The 25,291-nt window shown below is 37.9% G+C and overlaps 1 protein-coding gene across 2 annotated transcripts in view; it reads right to left on the reverse strand.

The window, feature by feature from the left end:
• PARD3B (par-3 family cell polarity regulator beta) overlaps positions 1 to 25,291 on the reverse strand; it is a 1,130,274-nt gene that overhangs the window by 953,903 nt on the left and 151,080 nt on the right. For both annotated transcript variants that reach the window (XM_065930754.1, XM_065930753.1), the window contains exon 2: positions 9,462 to 9,563. In XM_065930754.1, coding sequence (XP_065786826.1) covers positions 9,462 to 9,563 — 102 coding nt within the window. The remainder of the gene's footprint in view (positions 1 to 9,461; positions 9,564 to 25,291) is intronic.

Below are 25,291 nucleotides of genomic sequence, written 5' to 3' on the forward strand. Positions count from 1 at the left end.
ATCCCAGTCCTAAAGGAGTGTACAAGACATTTGGAGAGACAAAACTAAGACTTAAGAAGTTACACCATAATAAAATTCATGATTTGAATAAGGCAATTGATAAGTGTTATTAAGCAATAATATATTTTTTAAAAGACTACTTAAATGATTTCTATAAAATTACAGAGTGACAGAGAATTTATTCAGGATTATGATGGTCTGAAAACAAAGTAGAAAAAAATACAATCTGACCTGGATCTTGAAAGATAGCAAAGAATTGAGCAGCAGGAATACACATTATTTGCATGTATAAAGTACTTCCTAATTTCCACTGTATTTTGATATAAAATTTCTCAGTCTTCCCAAAGACGCTGTAAAAACATTATCATTAATCATTCATTTTATCAAGGAAAAAAAAAACTAGCATTTAGAGTAGTTAAATGGTTTGCTCCAGACCAGAAAACTCACATACATAAACTTATTCACTCACTCATTCTATTCTCCTCCACAACCACCTCAGCAGTTATGAAATGCCAGGCACCTGGCACACAGCAGTGAACAAAGGCCCTTTCTTCATGGAGCTTTCATTCTGTAATATACTGAATGAATCATGGATAAGCAGGAAGTAGGGACAAGTACATTCCAGACACGTGAAATGTCAAGCAAGCCACCGAGCAAAAAAGCCCGTGGTGCCGGAGAGAGCAGTCACTACGGTCCTTTCATTCTTTGTGAGGTTGGAGAAGGCTGAGTTTGAGAAAAATAGTTTGGAGACGCTCTGAGCTCTCTAAATAAAATGTATGGCCATGAGCTTGAACCTTGATTTTGTATACACAGGAAGGAATGGCACCACTTAAGCGATACTTTGGGAATAAGATAATCTACCTTAATAATAGTAGTAGGTTAATGATAATAACACTTACTGATGACTAACCACAAGCCAGGTACTGTCCTAAACACTTCATGTACTAACTTGTGAAATTAGCACTTATTTTAGCTCCAGATGTCTATGAGGAAACTATGGACAAGAAGGGTAAGAAAGTTGCCCAGAGCCAAAAGAGCCAGCAGAGCCAAAAGATGAACTGACTCTTCCTGTGCAGAATGCAAGCTTGCAGTCACTCTGTGCCTCAGAGCATCTGAGGCAAAGAACACAGACAAGACTACCAATTCCTCATCAACTAAGTTAACCCTGCATTTTATTTTAGATTTAAATTTAAAAGCTGTAGAAATGGAAAGAGGGGAACAGATACATAAACTAGGTTCAAATAATAAACTGCATTAAATATTTTTAAAATAACTGCAAAAAAAAAATAAAATAAAATAAAATAACTGCAATACAAGTACAAGCCTGGAAGAAAGAATAGAAGATACTCCTGCTGACAGGAATAAGGAAGTCGGTGGAGGCAACCAACTTGGAGTGGGAAATTCAGCAGTTTTGATCCACACCAGATGTTATCAGGATCCCAGAGAGGAAATGCAAAAATGGACTCAGGAAAGAAATAAGCTGGAAATATGGAGCCTGTAAACTATCCTTGGTTCAATACTTCTCCTTTGGAAGATGATGGGGTTAAGGTACATGATTGTTGAGGTCTCTTCTACTTCTATGATTCTGTAACTTTATAATTCTATAAGCAGAGAGCACTCTTTAAAAGATTAAGATGAAATTTTTTGGTCAAGATAATCCCTTTGGGCTTCTGCACTTATTTCTGAAACATTCTCCAAACTTCCTCGCAAATGCACTTTCAAAACATCCACAACTGTTGAATCAAAGAAAAACAACCTCCCAAAACCATATTCTGACTTCTTAAAAGTCAAGGGCTTAAAATAGGTGTTTCTCTTTGAAATGGATTCTTATAGACAAAATTAGAACTCAAAAATAATATAGGACCTTTTTTTTTTTAAGGATTATACCTTAATTTAGCATCCCCTATCCCTAGAAAAACAATATATCTCATAAATTGTTCAACTACATATGGAAAAAGTTATTCTTTATCACCACCAGCCAATAAACGTGCAACCAGTAAATAGGAAGATGGAAAGAAGTCTAAATAGTTTTACAAATCCAAAAATTTTGCTTCAGCCTTAAAACTTACAAAACCATATGCAAATATCAGTATGGTTGGTAACCATGAAAAAATGACAATCACTAGTTGAAATATAAACCCTGATTGTATTAGCCATGACTCTGTCTCTGAGTTGTGCTAGAAATACAGTGAAAATGTATCAGGAAACATCTCCTGTGAGTTGGTTTCTGCGTAGCTGGGCACTCCACTAGAGGGCAACAGAGTGTGCTCAGAAAGCTATCTGGGCTTCAGGACTGTCTGGTTTTAGGTCACGAGTTCACTGTGCAAGTCAGTCTTCAGTTCAAAATCACATTAGAACCATGAATGCTTCTTGGTTTATCAAACAAAAAGTCTTGATAAAAGAATACGCATTTTAAAATAAGTTCATATTGGCATTTTCATTCCCCAAATATTAATCTAAATACTTTGTCATAAAAAAATCTTCCTATAAAACTTAATTTAAACAATGTAATGACTGTTAAACTAATTTTAAAAGGATTTTTAAAAAATTAAAATGCACTATAAAACATTTTGATATTTCAATATTTTAAATATTTAATTTTTAAATCAAAACACAGGTAAATATTGCACTAACAACACTATCAAAATCTTACTATTGTTATCAGTTAACCTGGGAAGTCCATCTTTCAGTGTCATATCTTTTTGCCTTTTCATATTTTTCATTGGGTTCAAAGAATGCAGTAGTCATAGCAAACACCTTATTCCAACAACACAAGAGAAGAATCTACACATGGACATCACCAGATGGTCAATACTGACCATCAATACTGATGGTCAATACTCAATCAATATCAGATTGATTATATTCTTTGCAGCCAAAGATGGAGAAGCTCTATACAGTCAGCAAAAACAAGACCGGGAGCTGACTATGGCCCACATCATGAAGTCCTTATTGCCAAATTCAGACTGAAATTGAAGAAAGTAGGGAAAACCACTAGACCATTCTGGTATGACCTAAATCAAATCCCTTACGATTATACAGTGGAAATGACAAATAGATTCAAGGGATTAGATCTGATAGAGAGAGTGCCTGAAGAACTATGGACGGAAGTTTGTTACATTGTACAGGAAGCAGTGATTAAGACCATCCCCAAGAAAAATAAATGCAAAAAGGCAAAACATTTGTCTGAGGAGGCCTTACAAATAGCTGTGAAAAGAAGAGAAGGGAAAGGCAAAGGAGAAAAGGAAAGATATATCCATCTGAATGCAGAGTTCCTAAGAACAGCAAGAAGAGATAAGAAAGCCTTCCTCAGCGATCAATGCAAAGAAATAGGGAAAACAACAGAATGGGAAAGACTAGAGATCTCTCCAAGAAAATTAGAGATGCCAAGGGAACATTTCATGCAATGATGGACGCAATCAAGGACAGAAATGGCACGGATCTAACAGAAGTAGAAGATACTAAGAAGAGGTGACAAGAACAGAAGAACTATATAAAAAACCACGATAGAAAACCAGATAACCATGATGGTTTGATCACTCACCTAGAGACAGACATCCTGGAATGCAAAGTCAAGTGGGTCTTAGAAAGCATCACTATGAACAAAGAGGTGATGAACTATGAACAAAGAGGTGATGGAATTCAAGCTGAGCTATTTCAAATCTTAAAAGATGATGCCATGAAAGTGCTGCACTCAATATGCCAGCAAATTTGGAGAACTCAGCAATGGCCACAGGACTGGTAAAGGTCACTTTCACTCCAATCCTAAAGAAAGGCAATGCCAAAGAATGCTCAAACTACCACACAATTGCACTCATCTCTCACGCTAGTAAAGTAATACTCAAAATTCTCCAAGCCAGGTTTCAATAGTACATGAATCATGAACTTCCAGATGTTCAATCTGGATTTAAAAAAGGCAGAGGAACCAGAGATCAAATTGCCAACATCCGTTGGATCATCAAAAAAGCAAGAGAGTTCCAGAAAAACATCTACTTCTGCTTTATTGACTATGCCAAAGCCTTTGACTGTGTGGATCACAACAAACTGTGGAAAATTCTGAAAGAGATGGGAATACCAGACCACCTGACCTGCCTCCTAAGAAATTTATATGCAGGTCAGTAAGCAACAGTTAGAATCGGATATGGAACAACAGACTGGTTGCAAATCAGGGAAGAAGTCAAGGCTGTATATAGTGACCCTGCTTATCTAACTTATAAGCAGAGTACATCATGCAAAATGGTGGGCTAGATGAAGCACAACCTGGAATCAAGATTGCTGGAAGAAATATCAATAACCTCAGATACACAGATGACAGCACCCTTATGGCAGAAAGCGAAGAAGAACTAAGAGCCTCTTCATGAAAGTGAAAGAGGAGAGTGAAAGAGGTTAAACATTCAGAAAACTAAGATCATGGCATCTGGTCCCATCCTTCATGGCAAACAGATGCGGAAACAATGGAAACAGTGACACACTTTATTTTTTTCAGCTCCAATATCAGTGCAGATGGTGACTGCAAACATGAAATTAAAAGATGCTTACTCCTTGGAGGAAAAGTTATGACCAACGTAGACAGCACATTAAAAAACCAGAGACATTACTTTGCCAACAAATAGTCAAACCTATGGTTTTTCCAGTAGTCATGTATGGATGTGAGAGTTGGATTATAACAAAAGCTGAGCACTGAAGAACTGATGCTTTTGAACTGTGGTGTTGGAGAAGACTCTTGAGAGACCCCTGGATGGCAGGGAGATCAAACCAGTCAATCCTAAAGGAAATGAGTCCTGAAGATTCATTGGAAGGACTGATGCTGAAGCTGAAACTCCCATACTTTGGTCACTTGATGGGAAGAACTGACTCATTGGAAAAGACCCTGATGCTGGGAAAGAATGAAGACAGGAGGAGAAGGGGACGACAGAGGACGAGATGGTTGGATGGCATCACCAACTCGATGGACATGAGTTTGAGCAAGCTTCAGAAGTTGGTTTTGGACAGGGAAGCCTGGCGTGCTGCAGTCCATGGGGTCTCAAAGAGTTGGACACTATTGAGTGACGGAACTGAACAGTTATCCTTTGAATGCTTAACTATATTCCATAACTAGACTTAAAACTTTTTATAGTTTATATAGTTTTCCTACACTGACCCTACAAAACTAATTTCATATGCATTTTATAAAGGGGTAAATAAAGACTACGACATGAAGAAACATATCGAAGCACACACAACTTAACAAGGGATAAAACTGAGTTGAAACTATAGTATCTGAGGACCAGATTTCATGGGTGACTCAGGGGGCCAACCTGCCCCTGGTGGAGTCTAGGAGAACTACACTCATCTCTCCAGAATGAATCCGTATGATAGTCAAAGATAAAAACATTCTCCCTATATACCTTAGCACATAGTATAATTATACTTTTGTATATGTAATAAAACAATGGCAGTATTCCAGTTTACAAGATATAAGTTATATATTGCCATGTTTTCCTCGTCCTACAGAATCTTAAAAGTCAAGCTAGTATGAAACTTGAGAAAACCATCATCACTTTAAAAGTTTAAAATAGAGTAAGAGACAGTGTATCAATGTCCTATCGCTGCCAAAACAAATCACCTCAAACAGTGAATTCAAACAAGACAGATTTATCGTACAGTTCTGGAGGTGAAAAGTCTGAAATGGGCTCACTGGTCTAAAATCAAGCTGTGAGCAGGGCGGTGCTCCTTCTGGAGACATGCCTTTTCTAGCTCCTGGAAGCTGTCTACATTCTATGGCTTATTTTCAAATGACACATTGGCCAGTTGACACTTTCTCATACTGTCTCTCTCTAACCCTGACTCTCCTGCTTTCCTCTTTCATGTATAAGGATCCTTATGTTTACATGTAGCCCACCCAAAAAACTCAAGACAATCTCTTCATTTTAAAGTCTCTCGCTTAATTAAATCTGCTATGCAACAGATACTCATGGGTTCTGGGCATTAGGACATAGACTTCTCTGGGCGCCCTGCCTACCTCAGATGGCACAGTACTGCATATGGTGTACACTATACATGTGAATTGCACATAGTGGTTAGACTGCAGATGTATTCCATAAATCCATTTATAATTAAACTTATAACCGGATTGAATTATCCAGGTCCTGGGAAAGGAGTTACAAGAGAAAGCAACAAAGGTAAAACTGGCAGATCTCTGTAGTAAATCAGATGCAGGCTGCAAGCACAGAGAGTTTGAGTTAACTGTACATGCATAGCATGCCAGTTTTGAATTCATTCTGCTACTCTCCATAATTTCATTTCATATCTTTTCTTAACGGTGGCAGTAACTGTGTAAAAACAAATTCATGCTTATTTATTATCGATGATTTTTCATAATTAGAAATCATAGATACAAACACCCAACACACTGCCTTAGCATATTGCAGAAGAAAAAAAATAGGGTGGAGATTTAAACTCTTGGTTCCAGAGGCTGAATCTGCCATTACTACCTGTGTGAGCTTCAGCAAGTGACTCAATTTCTGTGAACTGTTCTTAGAAGTTAAAAATGGGGATAATACATAGCTTCCCTGGGTCAGGGATCCCTGGGCCAGGAAGATCCCCTGAAGAAGGAATGGCTACCCACTCTGGTATTCTGGCCTGGAGAATTCCATAGACAGAGGAGCCTGGTGAGCTACAGTTCAGGGGGAAACAAAGAGTCAGACACAAATGAACCGCTAACACTTTCACTTTTACACAAATACTAGTTAGCATAAGACTCAAAATTCCAAAGTTGCTCCAATAATATTTTGACAAAATATAGGCTAGAAATAGTGCAACAGAGCAAAAACTTTGTTCTCCTGTGAAGTGATTTTAATGGGAAATCAAGTTTAAAATAAAATAAAACCTCCCAAAGAGATATCATATATGCATTATGCACTGTGTTGGCCAAAGGAATAACAGAAGACCAAAGACAAACCACTTAGGGTACCAGAAATTTTGAAAGTCATTTCTTTAGAAAATCAATTAAAATCTATTAGCTTCCTGTCTGATTTTTAAGTAGAATACCATTTAACCTCTAACTTCCACTTAAGTGTACTAACAGCTTCAGTCTTTCCTGCTTTCCAATTCTAAATTTCTGTTTTTCCTATGTCACCCTTTCCACTTAGGCCATCAATGGTTCCTAATGCCATTTCTCAACTGTGGTCAGAGTCCTTCCTTGAACTGAGGTGTGTGGGCTTGAGCACAACAATTACATATATCCATCCACGTTCCTTTGGGCTTCCTTCTCTGTATACTCTAAATGTAAGAGATGATTAGGTAATCAACTTGAAAAATAGTAGAACCGCAGTTTCACCCAAGCTCAGTACTGTCTCATAGGATCTTGGGTGAGTTTGAAACATCATTAAACATCCACAAATAACATTTATAAATACCGCTTAATCTAAAATGATAGAAAGAAGAGGTTAAAAAGTCTGGCAGAGACTTCTTTCCACACTGGACAACTGGGTTGTAAGGAAATTTTAAGACTGTAGAGAGAATGTCAGAAAGGAAAAAAAATAATAATAATGCTGTCTTTTTCACTATCATTTTTTAAAAAAAGAAAAGGGAGTACAATTATTTCTGGCAATATCAAAAGTGTAAATTTTCATCAACTCTGCAGAAAAATATCAGTTAGGTTTCACATAGCAGTGTTAAAGTAGATTAAAGAAATGAGTGAACCTGTACCCAAATAGTACTAATTCTTTGCTGGGATCTTAACTGGTTATCTCACTTTTCTACCTTATTTAGTAATGGTGGTGTAGTCCTTTTAAAACAGATTATGGATAATGAAGCTGTTTCTACATCTAGCAAATGGATTATGGTTAAGAAGTGCTATGCCAAGATAGTTAAAAACAATTCTCGAAAAGGAAGGAGGTCCACAGGACAAGTGATTTCCCTCCACGGGTCATGGGCTCACCCTTCTTATAATGAGCTCCTGGATGAAGCTGGGGTGAGACATTTTCCTCTGGCTCTTCTTAAACTTGCCGCATTTCAGCTTTTCATTTTAATATAGAGGACATCAGTGAAATTTGAAATGGGAAGACCTTTTCCATTAATAAATCACCCAAATATCTGGAGTATTTGGAAAGAAGATGTAGAGAAGAAACAAAGTAAAAAAAGGGAAAAAACAGAAGTGAAAATCCTCCCCTTGTGTATCAAGGTAAATACCACTTTACTATTTACCATGAGACCAAAAAATAAGAAATGTGCATCAAAATCACATACAGAAAGAGTCAGTTGTAGAGAAAAAAGTCTTCTTTTTTGCCCAAACTTAAAAGTGTTCTTTGAGAATCAAGTCTGGATAAAGTAGTGTACCGGATATTAATACAAGAAACAAAAAGGAGTTAAAATCTCTCAGTCCATGTCCTCTAGGAGCTTACAATCATTTAGAGAGGTAAGTTTCATATGAAACAACTAATTAAAATGCAAAACAAAAGAGGGTTGAAATCCAACAGAAAACAGGGAAATAAATGCATATCATGTGTGAAAGACTAATGTAAATTTCAACAGGACAAAAAATCTGATGGAAAAGGAAAATGCAAATGTAAATATAAGTTCAATAAAGCAGTTATTTATATTCCAGTCTAATTGATTAAAACACACATACACCCCTATGCTTGGCATAAAAACAATACAGAGTTACATGTTTATAGACTTCAATTAGTCTAGTACTAACAGCACTGAGAATGCACAGCAGAAGAAAATTAGAAGTAAGGAGCTTTGGGAAAGCTGCAGTTCAATTCCGGAGAACACATTAGCCATTAATCACAGGAGCCCAACACAGATATAGTGAAAAATAAATAAATAAATGTTCACAGCAGTAAGCCAGCGTGTCCCATTTGAATAGTTTATACCTTTTTCAGTTTCGCATCAGAAGAATCATCCCATTAAAATAAGATATTTGCAGTGGGATAATTTCCACGTGTGTGGCAAAACATGTTTAAACTTTTTGAAAGATTCAAGTCAGTGTTGTTCACTTTAGCAATAAAGACAAAGACTATCACTCAAGATTGCTTGCCAGCTACTTTAAGAACAATCTTCACTGTAGTTCTTCATAAGACTTTGCTCTCCATTGTAGGCTCTCCTTTGAAACACACGCAAATCCCAAGCATTAAGTTGAACATTTAGCAAAGGCCACAAATAAACTTCAGAGCCAACAATGACAATGAGCATCGCAACAGCTTCAGAGCCTGACACTAATTTACTGAGGCATATCAGGAACTCTTGGGAATGAAGTGTCTGCTAATTAGGCCACCATGAACAGATTCCCAAACCTTGACAAAGTTTTTCCAAGCATCTGATGATGAACTTTGATTTATGGGCTGTCTAGGTAAAAATCGAACAGATGGTACCTTTTAACAATAATTGACACCTGAGTTTGTTAAGGATCTCAGTCTCTGGGAAAACATGTGGCTCTATAGAGGAAAACAACATAGAACACTTTTCGAGTCATCTACCTTATCTTTGTCTTCAACGACATCTGCCAAGACATCATCTGGATCCAGGATTCCTCCATCTGTGTATTCTAAGTGATGAATCTTCACCCAGTATGCAGGATCCTGTGGGAGAACAACCAAGAACTTTCATAACTAAAGTTTTTTTGTAATAAAAGGAAAAACACATTTTAATTTTAAAAATAAACTGCTTCATTAAAAATACACTCTAGCAATAATACAACTTTTAAACACCTAACACAAATGTTATCTGTTTATTTAGATATATTTGTGGCATGATTACCCTGTTTAAGTCAGTAAATCAAAGTATGCATGTTTTAACAGTTTCCCAGAAAGATAAATAGCAATGGAAAAATAAGTTGCCCTACCCATTTGTATAGCATATTCGAGGAATTTTGAATAACCTCTGATTTAGGTAATTCCCAGGGCTTCCCTGGTGGCTCAGACAATAAAGAATCACCTGCAATGCAGGAGACCTGGGTTCGATTCCTGGGTTGGGAAGATCCCCTGGAAAAGGGAATGGCTACCCACTCCAATATTCTTGCCTGGGAAATCCCATGGACAGTCCATGGGGTCACAAAGAGCCAAACACGACTGAGAAACTAATACTAGGTAACCCCAAGAATAATCTGGAAAAGAAAGACCTTCTCAAAAGTCCTTTCTGAAACTGAGATCCTAAAGCTGTAGGAAAAAAGTAAAAAGTTAGACATCTGTGATGGTAATAGCTACCATCTCAGGTACACAATGGCAATGAGATGACCAAAATCCTTTTCAACTTTTCACATCTCTGTGCTGCGCACACACCCTCAATTCTGGGACTGGCAATGGCATCTGAAACAAGAGCTCCAGCACGGACTGCCAATCCCAGAAGCATGGGAGAGACTAGAACTGCGTCACAGTCGGATGGAGGTGGGAGTGCTCACCGCACTGGGATTGTGATTTAGGGCATTTCCAAGTATTGTTTTTATAAAAAATTGCTTCAGACTGTAAGGCTTCAGGAACTACTTTCCCAGTTGGATATGTAGCTAGACACTGCTCTGATTCAGGTCCGTTACTTCTATACTACCTATTTCTGCAAATGATATAGTAGTTACCCGTTATAACAATAAGAACAAGAACCAATGAATGAAGAAAAACATTAATAAATAGTTTTTACCAAAATACCCAAGGCATAATCAATTTGGTTCTGTGATGCTTAGAAAGGCCCTCAGTGTGGGTAACTTTTGAGCTATGAGCACCCAGTACCCACTAAAGAAATGGTAACAGTTTGTGAGAAGACATAGGAATTCTTCTAGGCTAAAGCTCTAAGCCTTTGCTACATGAGTCTTTGTAAAGGGTAAGCCCTAACATAGCCCACAGAATTCAATTCCAGTTTCACAAAAACTAATAGAAATGGTTGCTATACAGACTTCTCTTTAGCTGATCCTGATAAAAGGCAAGGGCATACTATTAAATAATTTTTTAAAGCATCTATCTGGAGGGCTACTGATATGTGACTCAATACATAGCTTTTCAGTAAGTCAACTTGATAAAATTATAGACTTAAAAAATCTGAAGGAATCCTCCTTGGATAATCTTTCAAAACTTCAGAATTAAGTTTTCTATAGAGTATCTAAAGAAGAACTCCAAATAGAGTTTTTTTTTTTTTTTTTTTTTGCTTCTGTTACTAGACCTATAGTGTGGAAACATGAATGATTTATTAGGAAACAGCCCAATTCTATTTTGCCAGATAGAGATCACAAAGATATAAGCAGTGACAACACAACCAGGTAAGAAAGGCATCCATAGTTCGGATTCTTCGATCAAAGAGCTTTGACAACTCAAGACTAATTGTGCTACAAAAGCTAAGTACAATACAGTAGATTCTAAATAGGGAAGATACTGTGGCAGACAAAATGCTGTATGTAATGCCACTGGACTATATGGAAAAGAGCAAAATAAAACTGCCCCCATGATCTTTGGGAATTCTACCTTTTTGGTGTGACTATGCTACAAGGCAAACCACTCCAGTGTTCTTGCCTGGAGAATCCCAGGGACGGGGGAGCCTAGTGGGCTGCCATCTATGGGGTCACAGAGAGTCAGACACGACTGAAGCGACTTAGCAGCAGCAGCAGCATGCTACAACGGCTTCCCTGGTGGCTCAGCTGGTAAAGAATCTGCCCGCAATGCGGGAGAGTTGGGTTCAATCCCTGGGTTGGGAAGATCACATGGAGAAGGGAAATGTTACCTACTCCAGTATTCTGGCCTGGAAAATTCCATGGACTGTATAGTCCATGGGGTTGCAAAGAGTCAGACATAACTGAGCAACTTTCACTTTCAGCATGCTGCAAGCAATGTATTTCTCCAAATCTACATAGAACTTCTGGCTAAAATCTACACCCTACTGCATTTTTCCTTATAAAAATATTCCTCTTACCAAAAAAAGTTCCATTATTTCCATTACTTCCATTGAGTTGGTTTTTGATATATTACAGCTCTGTAGATGAAACTTGCTGATTTTAACTGCATTTATTAAAAACTAAAGAGTTGTTTTATATTCAGTTATTTAAATCAGACATCAAGTTGTCTGCTTTTTTCTCATACTGTTTGTTAAAGCGGATTTTATCACTTAAGACTAAGGTAAACAACTCAACCCAACAACTGCTGGTAGAAGTTATTAAAGTATACTTCTTTTCCTGCCTACAGAGAAAGAAAACCAAAGACTTAGATTTAAACCAGGGAAAACTCAGCAAATAGCAGGGAACAGGATCTGATCAATGGCAAAGGAAAGAGCAGACAAGGGGCAGCAAGATGGGCTGTTGCATCCAGGAGGCTGCCTCCCTCTCACACACTGGAGGATCTAAGACCGTCTGGAAAGTCAGGCACTGGAGTTGAAACGAAGACACTTATCTCTGGTTTTGATTCAAAAGTACAGAACTTAAGTTTTACAAACTTAAATCAAGTGAAACAGTAATTTGATACATTTTGAAATCATATATTCAAATTCAATCGGAAAAAAAAAAATTTAAGTCAACTACACGGTGCCAGAACATAAAGACTCTTTGCAATTTTAACTCTGTTCTACATTGATAATGCCATTTTATACACTCCCAAAGAAAGAGTAAACTAATGACAAACGCACATCTAACGCTGAACAAAAACCGATGAGCTGTATGAAAATTGTCTGAGTTAATATTTTGCACATCAAAAGAGATAAATCAACACAGTATGTACCAACTGTGATTTTGTCCCCATGGGATTTTGACCATGGTGTTATAGATCATTTTAAGAATGTGTGTACAATATTAGCAGCCAATAAGCCATCATAAGGCCATAAATTTAACCTGACTCCTTTATGCATGTAAAAATTTCCACCATTACATCGCAGTCAACATTTTGCATTTCATTTGCTTGGCTTTATTACCATCATGAATAAAACTGATCAAACATGAAAAGATGTTCACATATATGTCTTGGTTCACCCAATTAATCACTTGGAAAAGTTTATTTTTCATAATTGTGACATTTAATCTACCTTTATATTGCACAAATATTTATAATATGTATTATTTTTAAATTACTTTGAAAATACCCCTAGTACACATGCTATGCACTAAATCATATTACTTATACCCCTAGGAATATTAAAGTATTGAAAAATAACATATTATACATTATGTTTCCTTTCCTTCTGATAGTATCTTATCCATTTTTAAAATAATACAGTTAACTTATATCCTACTGGAATCTGAAAACTAATCTAAAAGGATGAAATGGAAAATGAAATGAAAATATATGCATTATAGAAAGAAGACAATTTCTGGATACTTTCAATGATTGAGGTAGAAACTTTCAAACAGGCACTGACATTAACAGCAGCAAATATTCTTCCCTGCGGGCAGTGACATAAAATTTGACCCTATACCCTAGAAAATTTATAATTTCCAATGTTTTGAAGAACAATAATTTTCCACCTACAATACATACAGGCGTTGACAGACAAACAAGACACTATGATGCTGTGACTACCAAGCACTGGGATCATATTGATGATCATAGGGAGAGTTTCTAAATGCCTCTGGTACAAGAAGAGGAAAAAATAACCTGCATGGCCCACAAGGCCCAGGGGTGAGAAGAAGAGTGCTGTGAAGGAAAAGCCAATGCATAGAGAAAGGCTGTGTTTATCAGTGAGCTGTGTTTACTGTGCTCAATAGCATGACTAGGTTCTTTGTGCTTCATATTTCAGAAGAAAAATTTTAGCCACTGGAACACAAGAAATGGAATACTACTTTAATGGAAGTTAATGGAAAATTAGAATTTTCCTTGTAGAATTTAACTTCATGAATCTGGTGGGATGTATCCATAAAATGAGATTTCACCATTTTTATCATCATCTTCATCATCACAGCAGATCACTTGTTTTAGTGCCAACAACAGGCCAGGTCCAGCAGATATCACGTGTTTTATATGGTTAAGTTGCTTATCTCTCAACATGGTTAACAAAATAGTCATCATAGCTAACAATCCATTTTACAGATGAGGAAAGCAAGGCACCAGTAGGTGAACTTACTTACTGAAGGTCAAATGCTAATGAGACAGCAGAGACAATGTGCGTTTTTTAAACACAGAAAATACTTTAAAGAACTTAACAAAAAGCGCAATTACCTTAGGAAGGAATCACACCCATTTCTATGTACTAAGTAAATGGATCCAAGCAAGCTCTCATTGCTCTGGGCCTCAGCAGCGCACCAGGAGGCTCCCTGGCCTCTGCACGGGGTACGACATGAAGGTCATAGAGGACACAGTGGCCGACAACAGAAGACCCCAACGTCTCTGTGCGTCCAGTGTTTCACAAGTGACAGAAGCTTCAGAGCATAACTGCTCATGACCACGAAATTAAAGGTTTGGGAAGCAATGGAATAAGGAACAGAAAGGGAGTTTGAGGTGTCACAAGTTAGATAGAAAGTTAGGAAGTTTTACGTGCATTCACATTTTAACTACTTCTTTCATAATCCTCTGGGGTCACTCTCCATTCCACCCCAGACCAAAAGAGAATCAGATGCCCCAGAATCAGGTGCACCCAGGAAACAGAGAGCATTCAGAGCAGGGCTGAAGACTATTTAGGACAGGCAGACAGCAGGAGTCTCTAAATAACCAAAGACACTGGAGGGAAGAATTCCCAGAAATGATACCTGAGCAAAAGCTCGTAGAGCAGCACTGAGACCTGAAAGGGAAGAATTAAGACAGAAAAGTGGCTTTCCCTATAGCTCAATTGGTAAAGAAACCGCGCGCAATGCGGGAGGCCTGGGTTCGATCCCTGGGTTGGGAGATCCCCTGGAAAAGGGAAAGGCTACCCACTCCAGTATTCTGGCCTAGAGAATTCCATAGACTGTATAGTCCATGGGGTCACAGAGTCAGACACGACTGATGGACTTTCACTTTCACTTTTTCAAGACAGAAAGGGTAACACTGACTACAGAGCTTATAAGCTGGCCCTGAATTCAGAACAGCGCTCCAGGTTACTGAGATAAATCAAGCACAAACTTGGGAAAAAATTAATTAGGAAAAGAACGTGAGTGGATGCCACTTTGGTCAAGTACGTTTCCAAAGAAACCAGGAGAACTAGGATGGAACCAAGGGGTTTTAGACTGGGTTGCAAGTAATAATACCTGGTGAATTCAACAACAGAACTACAATTAACATATAATTTATATATAAAGTGAAGATGAACTAACTGATATGTAAATTCACTTCCAGTTTTAAAAATCTATGACCCAAAAAAATAAAATAAAATAAAAATCTATGACCCTACCAACAGAAACTTCAATATAGCCATACTAACATCAGATAAACAAGACTAAGTCACATTACTAAAGGTAAAAAGGGATGTTTCATGATGATCTAAGAATCAACTCAATTGGAAGAAAACTGCTAAATTTATATGTACCCAATATAATTTCAACACATACATTGCCAAAATAGATAACACACACACACATACATGCACACAAAATAACAATCAGTGGGAGAATTTTAATAGGAAACAAAAAGGTCAGTAAAATATAAATCTGAACACTATTAACAAAGTTACCTTATTTATATCACATATATACAAAACACTGTACCCCCAAAAGACTAGAAAATACATTCTTTACAATTACACATGGAATAACAAATTTCAGAAGTCCGGAATTATTCAGAATTTGCACTCCAATCACTGTGGAATCAATAACAAAAAGAGACCTAGAAAAGACCTGGCTATTTGGAAATTAAGAAATAAAGTTCTGAATAAAACAGAATAAAAAATAAATGGACTTGGACAACAGTTTAACTTAAAAATTATTAAAATAACATAAAAATATAGGGTGCACCTAAAGCAGTGCCCAATGGAACAATTATGGCCTTAACTGCGAATATTAGCAAAAAGTTAAAGCTAAAAGAAGAGCTAAAGCTATGACAAACCTAGACGGCCCATTAAAAAGCAGAGACATCACTTTTCTGACAAAGCTTATAGTCAAAGCTATCATTTCTCCAGTATTCATATATGGATGTGAGAATTGGACCCATAAAGATGGCTGAGCACCAAAGAATTGATGCTTTTGAATTATGGTGCTGGAGAAGACTCTTGAGAGTTCTTTGGACTACAAGGAGATAAAATCAAGTCCATTCTAAAGGAAATCAACCCTGAATATTTATTGGAAGGACTGCTGCTGAAGCTGAGACTCCAATACTTTGGTCATCTGATACAAAGAGCTGACTCACTAGAAAAGACTCTGATAATGGGAAAGACTGAAGGCAAAAGAATAAGGGGAGGGGCAGAGAAAGAGATGGTTAGATAGTATCAATGAACATGAATTTGAGAAAACTCCAGGAGACTGGAGGACAGAGTGGCCTGGCATGCTGCAGTCCGTGGTGTCACAGTCGGGCGCAACTTAGTGACTGAGCAACAACAGAAAGTCAAGAAGGGAGAAGAGAACGGCCAAGGCAGAAGGAAGGAGATAAACAGGAAAACAATCACTGAGCTAACAAACATAAATCAAAGTTGGTTATATAAAAAGCTTGATAAAATGAATACTTAGCAAGACTGGCAAGTAAAAAAGAGAAAACATGAATTTCCATACTAAGGAAAGAGAAAAGCAATACCATTGTAGATTTCATAGATAAAGAAGATACTGTAAAAAACTTTTAGAACTCCAAAACTGACAGTTTATAAAATTGAACAAATCTTTAGAACAAATCTGTTTAAAGTGAACAAATTTTTTGCAAAGGACAACTTGCCAATACAGACAATAAAAAGAAAATATACATGGACAACAGTAAGGAGGTTCCTTCAAAAACTAAAAACAGAGTTAGTTTTTATATGATCCAGCAATCCCTCTACTGAGCATATATTTGAAAACGACAAAATCTCTTAATTCAAAAAGACCATCTACCCCAATATTCATAGCAGCAATATTTACAATAGACAAGACATGGGAGCAACCTAAATATCCATTGGCAGATGAATGGATAAAAAATAAAGACATGGTATACATATACAATGGAATACTACTCAGCCATAAAAAATAAATTACTGCCACATGCAGCAATAATGGATGGACCTAGAGATTATCATACCAAGTGAAGTCAGTCAGACAGAGACAACATGTAACAGACATCACTTACATGTGGAATCTAACAGATAACACAAATGAACTTATTTACAAAGCAGAAATAGACTCACAGACATGGAAAACTTATGATTACCAAAGGGGATGGTTAAATTAGGATTATGGGATAAACAGATATACACCATTTATATATAAAACGGATAAACAAGAATTTACTGTATAGCACCAGGAACTATATTCAATATCTTGTAATAACCTATGGATGTGTGTTCAGTTGCTCAGTCATGTCTGACACTTTGCGACCTTACTAACTGCAGCCTGCCAGGCTCCTCGCCCATGGGATTCTCCAGGCAAAAATACTGGAGTGGGTTGCCATGCCCTCATCCAGGGGATCTTCCTGATCCAGGGATCCAACTCGTGTCTCTCCTAAGTCTCCTGAATTGGCAGGCAGGTTCTTTACTGAGAGTGCCACCTGGGAAACCCTGTAATAACCTATAATGGGAAAGAATCTGAAAAGTATGTGTATAACTGAATCACTGTGCTGCACAGGTTAAATTAACATAATATTGTAAATCGAGTACACTTCAAGAAAAAATAGAAACTGTACATTAAAAACCAATTTTAAAATTTAATCTATTATTTTAAAGCTTTCTTATAGAGAAAATGACAGGCTCAGATTACTTTGCAGAAAATGTCCCTAAGATTTAAAAAAAAGAAATAGTGTCAATCTTATAAAATACTTCTGAAAACTAGAAAAGAAACTTTTCCAGTCTCATTTTATATGGACAGCATAACATTGATACCAACACTTTACAAGGACATTACAAGAAAATTATAAAAATCTGCATATGGATACATATCTGTAACTCTTAAATGAATAAAGCATTAGTAAATCAAATTCAGTGATGTATATAAAGGAGGACACATAATCACCACGTGGGATTTATTCCAGTAATGCAAAAGTGGTTTAAAATTCAAAAATCAACCAAGGCTATTCACGAAAAAAGGAAGAATAAGGATAAAAATTATATAATCACCACAAATGGATGCAACACAAGCAAATGAGATTATTCACCACCAGTTCACAGTAACTTTTTAATGAATAAGGTAAACCTGTAACTAAACAAGGCAAGAAAAAACAATTTTTTAAACGGTAATGATTATAATAGCATCACAAAATCATATACTTAGAAATAAGTCTAACAAAAATGTATAAATCTTCTATGTTAAAACCCACAAAATATTAGGAAAATTTAAAGGGACATTTTATGAATTGAAAGATTCAAAAATGTAAAGATTTTGATCTTGCTCAAATTAACAAGGTTAGGGTAGGATTCTAAGGATCTGGGACAATCAGGATTCTCAGATACTGATGATGTGAGTATAAATTTATACAACTATTTTGAAAAATCCTGGCAGTATCTGAACATAAGCATGGCAAAGAACTTAATATAGACATTCATATAGTTTAGCTATTCCACTCGCAGGTATATACATCCAGAAGAAATGAATATTGATATGCAGAATTACCAAGAGATGTGTATTAGAACATTCATAGCAGGATTATTCCTAATACCTAAAAATCTGGAAATAACCCAAATATCTATCACCAATAGAATGGACAAATACCATGTCCATGCAATGGAATATTAAATGTCAACAAGACTAAGCTCAAATTTTATAAAACTATATAAGTGGATCTCACAGCACCACATTGAAACAAAAGAGGCTAATACCAAAAAAAGTACATACTATAGAATTCCATGCATAATAAGCTCAAAAACAGGCAGTATTAATTGACATTGAAGTCAGGCGATTGGTTACCTCTGGAGAGGGGAAGGGTAGTGAGTGAAAGATACACAAAGGGCCTTATGGGGCAATATTCTATTTCCTGATGTGTATGCTGGCTGTAATTATTTGTCCACGTTTCTGTGTGATATACTTTTAAAACTTCACATAAAAATGGAAGGAACTTTTTGCTTCAAAAACTGATTCTTTCAAACTGAAATACCTACTGGTTTCCTTTGTACAAGACATCTCTACAGATAAACAAATGCAGATCACTAAAAAGCTATTTAGAACAAGTTTCCTTAGAAGTTTAAGAACAAATCCTCAGGCACATAAAAGAAATGCAGGATTCCCAAAAGATGGGGAAGCCAGGTTACCCCACCAACAGAACAGGCAACTCAATGACCACCAGTTACTCAAAACTCCAAGACCTCCAGAGGAGGTTAAGTGGACCATGGGCTTCAGTGAGCCAACAGTGTGACAAGTCTTTGAAAAAATGTTACCTCCATCTCAGGCTGTGATAATACAGGTTCTGTGTCCAGAACAGAGTAGGTAATAAACTCATCCTATGCTAAAGTGGTCCCCCATATTTAGAGAAATTTTTCAAAATTTCTTGAGATAATTTTAGCAAACTGGAGAGCACCTACATAGGTCATGAAGGTAAAACAACCCCCTTATCATAACAGATAATTTAGGTTTGTTTAAACAAAGGGAAAATTTCACTATCTCAAACACAGTAGAACGACAGTTTATAAGGCACTGAGCTCTTAAAGATATTCAATAAGGAAAAAAGTCTCATGAAATATGAAATATCTCATATGAAATATGAAATATCTCCCTCAGGGAGATATCATGTTGGAGACACGCCTATCTCCTTTCAATAAGACTAATGCTACTTTTTTAAAAAATTTATTTTAATTGGAGGCTAATTACTTTACAATATTGTACTGGTTTTGCCATACACTGACATGATTCTGCCATGGGTGTACATGTGTTCCCCATCCTGAAGCCCCCTCCCACCTCCCTCCCCATCCCATCCCTCTGGGTCATCCCAGTGCACCAGCCCCAAGCACTTGTCTCATGCATCCAACCTGGACTGGCGATTCGTTTCACATATGATACTTTACATGTTTCAATGCCATTCTCCCAAATCATCCCACCCTTGCCTTCTCCCAGAGAGTCCAAAAGACTGTTCTATACATCTGTGTCTCTCTTGCTATCTCGCATAGAGTTATCATTACCATCTATCTATATTCCATATACATGTGTCAGTATACTGTATTGGTGTTTTTCTTTCTGGCTTACTTCACTCTGTATAATAGGGTCCAGTTTCATCCACCTCATTAGAACTGATTCAAATGTATTCTTTTTAATGGCTGAGTAATATTCCATGGTGTATATGTACCACAGCTTTCTCATCCATTCGTCTGCTGATGGGCATCTAGGTTGCTTCCATGTCCTGGCTATTATAAACAGTGCTGCAATGAACATTGGGGTGCACGTGTCTCTTTCAATTCTGGTTTCCTCGTGTGTATGCCTAGAAGTGGGATTGCTGGGTCATATGGCAGTTCTATTTCCAGTTTTTTAAGGAATCTCCACACTGTTCTCCATAGTGGCTGTACTAGTTAAAATGGGGAAGGAAATAATCACCCAAGTCCAAGAAACCCAGAGAGTCCCAAACAGGATAAACCCAAGGCGAAACACCCCAAGACACATATTAATCAAACTAACAAAGACCAAATACAAAGAACAAATATTAAAAGCAGCAAGGGAGAAACAACAAATAACACACAAAGGGATTCCCATAAGGATAACAGCTGATCTAGCAATAGAAACCCTTCAGGCCAGAAGGGAATGGCAGGACATACTTAAAAGTGATGAAAGAAAATAACCTACAGCCCAGATTACTCTACCCAGCAGGATCTCATTCAAACATGAAGGAGAAATCAAAAGCTTTACAGACGAGCAAAAGCTGAAAGAATTCAGCACCACCAAATCAGCTCTTCGACAAATGCTAAAGGATCTTCTCTAGGTAGGAAACACAAAAAGGGTGTATAAACTTGAACACAAAACAATAAAGTAAATGGCAACAGGATCATACTTATCAATAATTACCTTAAATGTAAATGGGTTGAAAGCCCCAACCAAAAGACAAAGACTGGCTGAATGGATACAAAAACAAGACCCCTATATGTGTTGTCTACAAGAGACCCACATTGAAACGAAGGACACATACAGACTGAAAGTGAAGGGCTAGAAAAAGATATTCCATGCAAGCAGAAATCAAAAGAAAGCAGGAGTAGCAATACTCATATCAGATAAAATAGACTTTCAAACAAAGGCTATGAAAAGAGACAAAGATGGACACCACTTTTTTTTTATCCAGGGCTAAAGCATATTATTGTCTTTTCAATTAAGCACCAGACAAAGTATTTGGATTATGGTGGAGACCATGTTCTGTGAGAATGCTTATCTTGAGTATTTAGAGTCACACTCAGACCAGAGATAGACTCACTACCATAAGTACAGGAGAAATGAAACAGATAGTAGCTCTCTCATTTCATGTATCCTCTGGGATATGTGCTCGTTGCTCATACAAGTAATGCTCATGCATTACTCACCTTCTTATCCCCCTCTTTTTCTTTGGTTGAGCTTTTACAAAGTGAATTTATGAAACCTAAATGACCTTATGAGTCTCTCAAATTAAAACGCTGTTACATACAAGAAACGTTTGACTTGTTCCGTACTGCTCCAGAAAAGTTACATAAACAACGGAGAGGTAGATTAAAGCTCAGCAGAAGATCTGCTACAAAGAGTTATGTAAGACTTGAGTGCTAGAGTAAAGAGCTAGAGGTTATGGTGGTTGCTTGTACACTGCTTTAAATCTTTTTCGTTCATTCATATACATAAAGATGCACATACAATTGATAGTATCCATCAAAGATAATCTTTGGAGTTATTGTAAAAGATATCAGCATCACAGCAGCAAGATATTCTGGATTTAATTGGTTGCATCAAATAAAGCTCGACTTGTATGAATATGCATTCTCAAATTCTTATTAAAATTTCAAGTATGACAAAACAGTAAGTTCTCCATCCCCATAAAGAGTCAAGTAAAGCCTAGAGAGTCATATCTTAAGAAGCTATAGGATGGGGGGAGGAGCCAAGATGGCAGAGGAATAGGACAGGGAGACCACTTTCTCTCCTACAAATTCATCAAAAGAATAATTGAACACAGAGCAAACTTCACAAAACAACTTCTGATCGCTAGCTGAGGTCATCAGGCGCCCAGAAAAGCAACCCACTGTCTTCGAAAGGAGGGAGGACAAAATACAAAAGATAAAAACAGAGACAAAAGAGCTAAGGACGGAATCCGTCCAGGGAAGGAAGTCTTAATAGAGGAAGTTTCCAAACACCAGGAAACCCTCGCACTGGCAGGTCTGGGGGAAGTTTTTGAATCTCAGAGGGCAACCTGGGAGGGGAAGAATAAATAAAACCCACAGATTACGTGCCTAAAAGCAACCCCCAGCAGGAAAGTACCCCAGACGCCCGTATCCACCACCAGCAAGTAGGCGCGGAACAGAGAGGAGCCCGCGGCATTGCTTAGGATAAGGACCGGGCCTGAGTGCCCTGAGGACAATCGCAGGGAGCTTTTGTGAGTTACCAACTTAAACTGTGGGATAGCAAGAGAGAGAGAGAGATAATTAACCGGCCCTAACACACTGCCCGCCATTCGCAGAACAAAGGGACTGAGCAAGTTCAGAGAAGAGCTCGCAGGCTGTGGAAGGGCCCAGCCCCGCCGGAGGCTGGAGGCAGGGGGGAGGGGAAAGGGGCAGGCTCGGCCCCAAGGACCGCATCCCCTACCGCACTGCAAACAGGCCTCCAGTTTCTAACCATAGACTTCCTGAGATTCTGGATGGTCGACATCCGCCGGGAGGGTCGCAGAGAGACACAGGGCGCAGGCACCGACCGGCACAGGCGGGGACTGGGGCTGGGGACGCAGAGGGCAGAAGGCGCTCCGCACCCAGGGAGAGTGTGCCCGTCAAGCGCCTGGCTGCCTGAGCCACTCCGGCAGCGTAGGGACAAAACGCAGGCGCAGCTTTGTGTTCCGCGCTTTTGTGGAACACCCGAGGGTTGGAACCTCACGCAGCACAGGGCACACTCCATATAGAGCAGCCGGGAGCCTGAGCAGCGCAGACGGGGAAAGCAACGCCAGCCCCTCCCCGGAGCGCGACGGAACTAGCTACCTGAATAAGAGTCCACCTCCACCCGCCTGTGTCAGGGCGGAAATGAGGCACTGAAGAGACCGGCAAACTGAAGTCAAATAAACAAAGGGAACCGCTTCAGAACGGACAGGAGCAGCAGATTAAAACCCCTGTAGAAAACACCGACTACACAGGAAGGGGCCTGTAGATACCAAGAAGTGTAAGCTGGAACGAGGAGCTATCTGAAACTGAACCGAACCCACACTGACCGCCACAGCTCCAGAGAAATTCCTAGATACATTTTTACTTTTGTTTAAGTAAAAAAAAAAAAAAGAAAGAAAAGAAAAAAAAAATTTCTTTTTTATTTTTTCTCTTTTATTTTCTTTTAAAATTCCCTATTACTCACCCATTACTCCTTAACTTTCATTTTCATAGATTTTTACGATTTTTTTAATTGGAAAAAAATTTTTTTCTTTTTTTCTTTCCTCTTCTATGTTCTATTTTTCTTTTTCTCTTATTTCCTTTTAAAGTCCTCTATTACTCCTCTACTACTCCTTAATTTTCATTTTCATTACACTATAACCTTACCAAAAAAAAAAAAAAGAGAAACCCTATTATAAAACCAAGCTTCATATATATTTCTAAAATTTTTTGTGTGTGTGTTTTGGTTTTTGTTTTTAATATTGTATTTTTAAGAGTCTAACCTCTACTTTAGATTTTCAATCTTTGTTTTTCAGTATATGATATAAATTGTGAACACTTAAGAATCCATATTCAGTTCCCATTTTTATTCAGGAGCGTGTTGATTACTCTCACCCAATCTTGATTCTCCGTTTCCTACCTCAGAACACCTCTATTTCCTCCTTTCCCCTTCTCTTCCCAGTCCAATTCTGTGAATCTTTGTAGGTGTCTGGGCTACGGAGAACACTCTGGGAACAGACAACTGTGTAGATCTGTCTCTCTCCTCTTGAGTCCCGCTTTTTCTCCTCCTGCTCATCTCTATCTCCCTCCTCCCTCTCCTCTTCTACATGTAACTCTGTGAAACTCTCTAGGTATCACTCATGGCGGAGAACCTTTTCACCATTAACCTAGAAGTTTTACTATCAGTGCTGGATAGCTGGAGAAGTCTTGAGACTACTGGAAGAATAAAACTGAAATCCAGAGGCAGGAGACTTAAGCCCAAAACCTGAGAACACCAGAAAACTCCTGACTACACGGAACATTAAGTAATAAGAGACAGTCCAAAAGCCTCCATACCTACACTGAAACCAACCACCACCCAAGAGCCAATAAGTTTTAGAACAGGACATACTCGCAAATTCTCCAGCAATGCAGGAACATAGCCCTGAATGTCAACATACAGGCTGCCCACGGTCACACCTAACGCATAGACCCATCTCAAAACTCATTACTGGGCACTCCATTGCACTCCAGAGAGAAGAAATCTAGTTCCACGCACCAGAACACCGACGCAAGCTTCCCTAACCAGGAAACCTTGACAAGACAATCGTCCAACCCCACGCACAAGGTGAAACCTCCACAATAAAAAGGAACCACAGACCTCCAGAATACAGAAAGCCCACTCCAGACAAAGGAATCTAAACAAGATGAAAAGGCAGAGAAATACCCAACAGGTAAAGGAACATGATAAAGGCCCACCAAATCAAACAAAAGAAGAGGAGATAGGGAATCTACCTGAAAAAGAATTTAGGATAATGATAATAAAAATGATCCCAAATCTTGAAAACAAAATGGAGTTACAGATAAATAGCCTGGAGACAAAGATTGAGAAGATGCAAGAAAAGTTTAATAAAGACCTAGAAGAAATAAAAAAAGTCAATTAAAAATGAATAATGCAATAAATGAGATCAAAAACACTTTGAAGGGAACCAAGAGTAGAATAACGGAGACAGAAGATAGGATAAGTGAGGTAGAAGATAAAATGGTGGAAATAAATGAAGCAGAGAGGAAAAAAGAAAAAAGAATCAAAAGAAATGAGGACAACCTCAGGGACCTCTGGGATAATGTGAAACGCCCCAACATTCGAATCATAGGAGTCGCAGAAGAAGACAAAAAGAAAGGCCATGAGAAGATACTCGAGGTGATAATAGCTGAAAACTTCCCTAAAATGGGGAAACAAATAGCCAACCAAGTCCAAGAAACCCAGAGAGTCCCAACAAGATAAACCCAAGGCGAAACACCCCAAGACACATATTAATCAAATTAACAAAGATCAAACACAAAGAACAAA

Source organism: Muntiacus reevesi, chromosome 3, assembly GCF_963930625.1.
Source record: "Muntiacus reevesi chromosome 3, mMunRee1.1, whole genome shotgun sequence".
Lineage (NCBI taxonomy): Eukaryota > Metazoa > Chordata > Mammalia > Artiodactyla > Cervidae > Muntiacus > Muntiacus reevesi.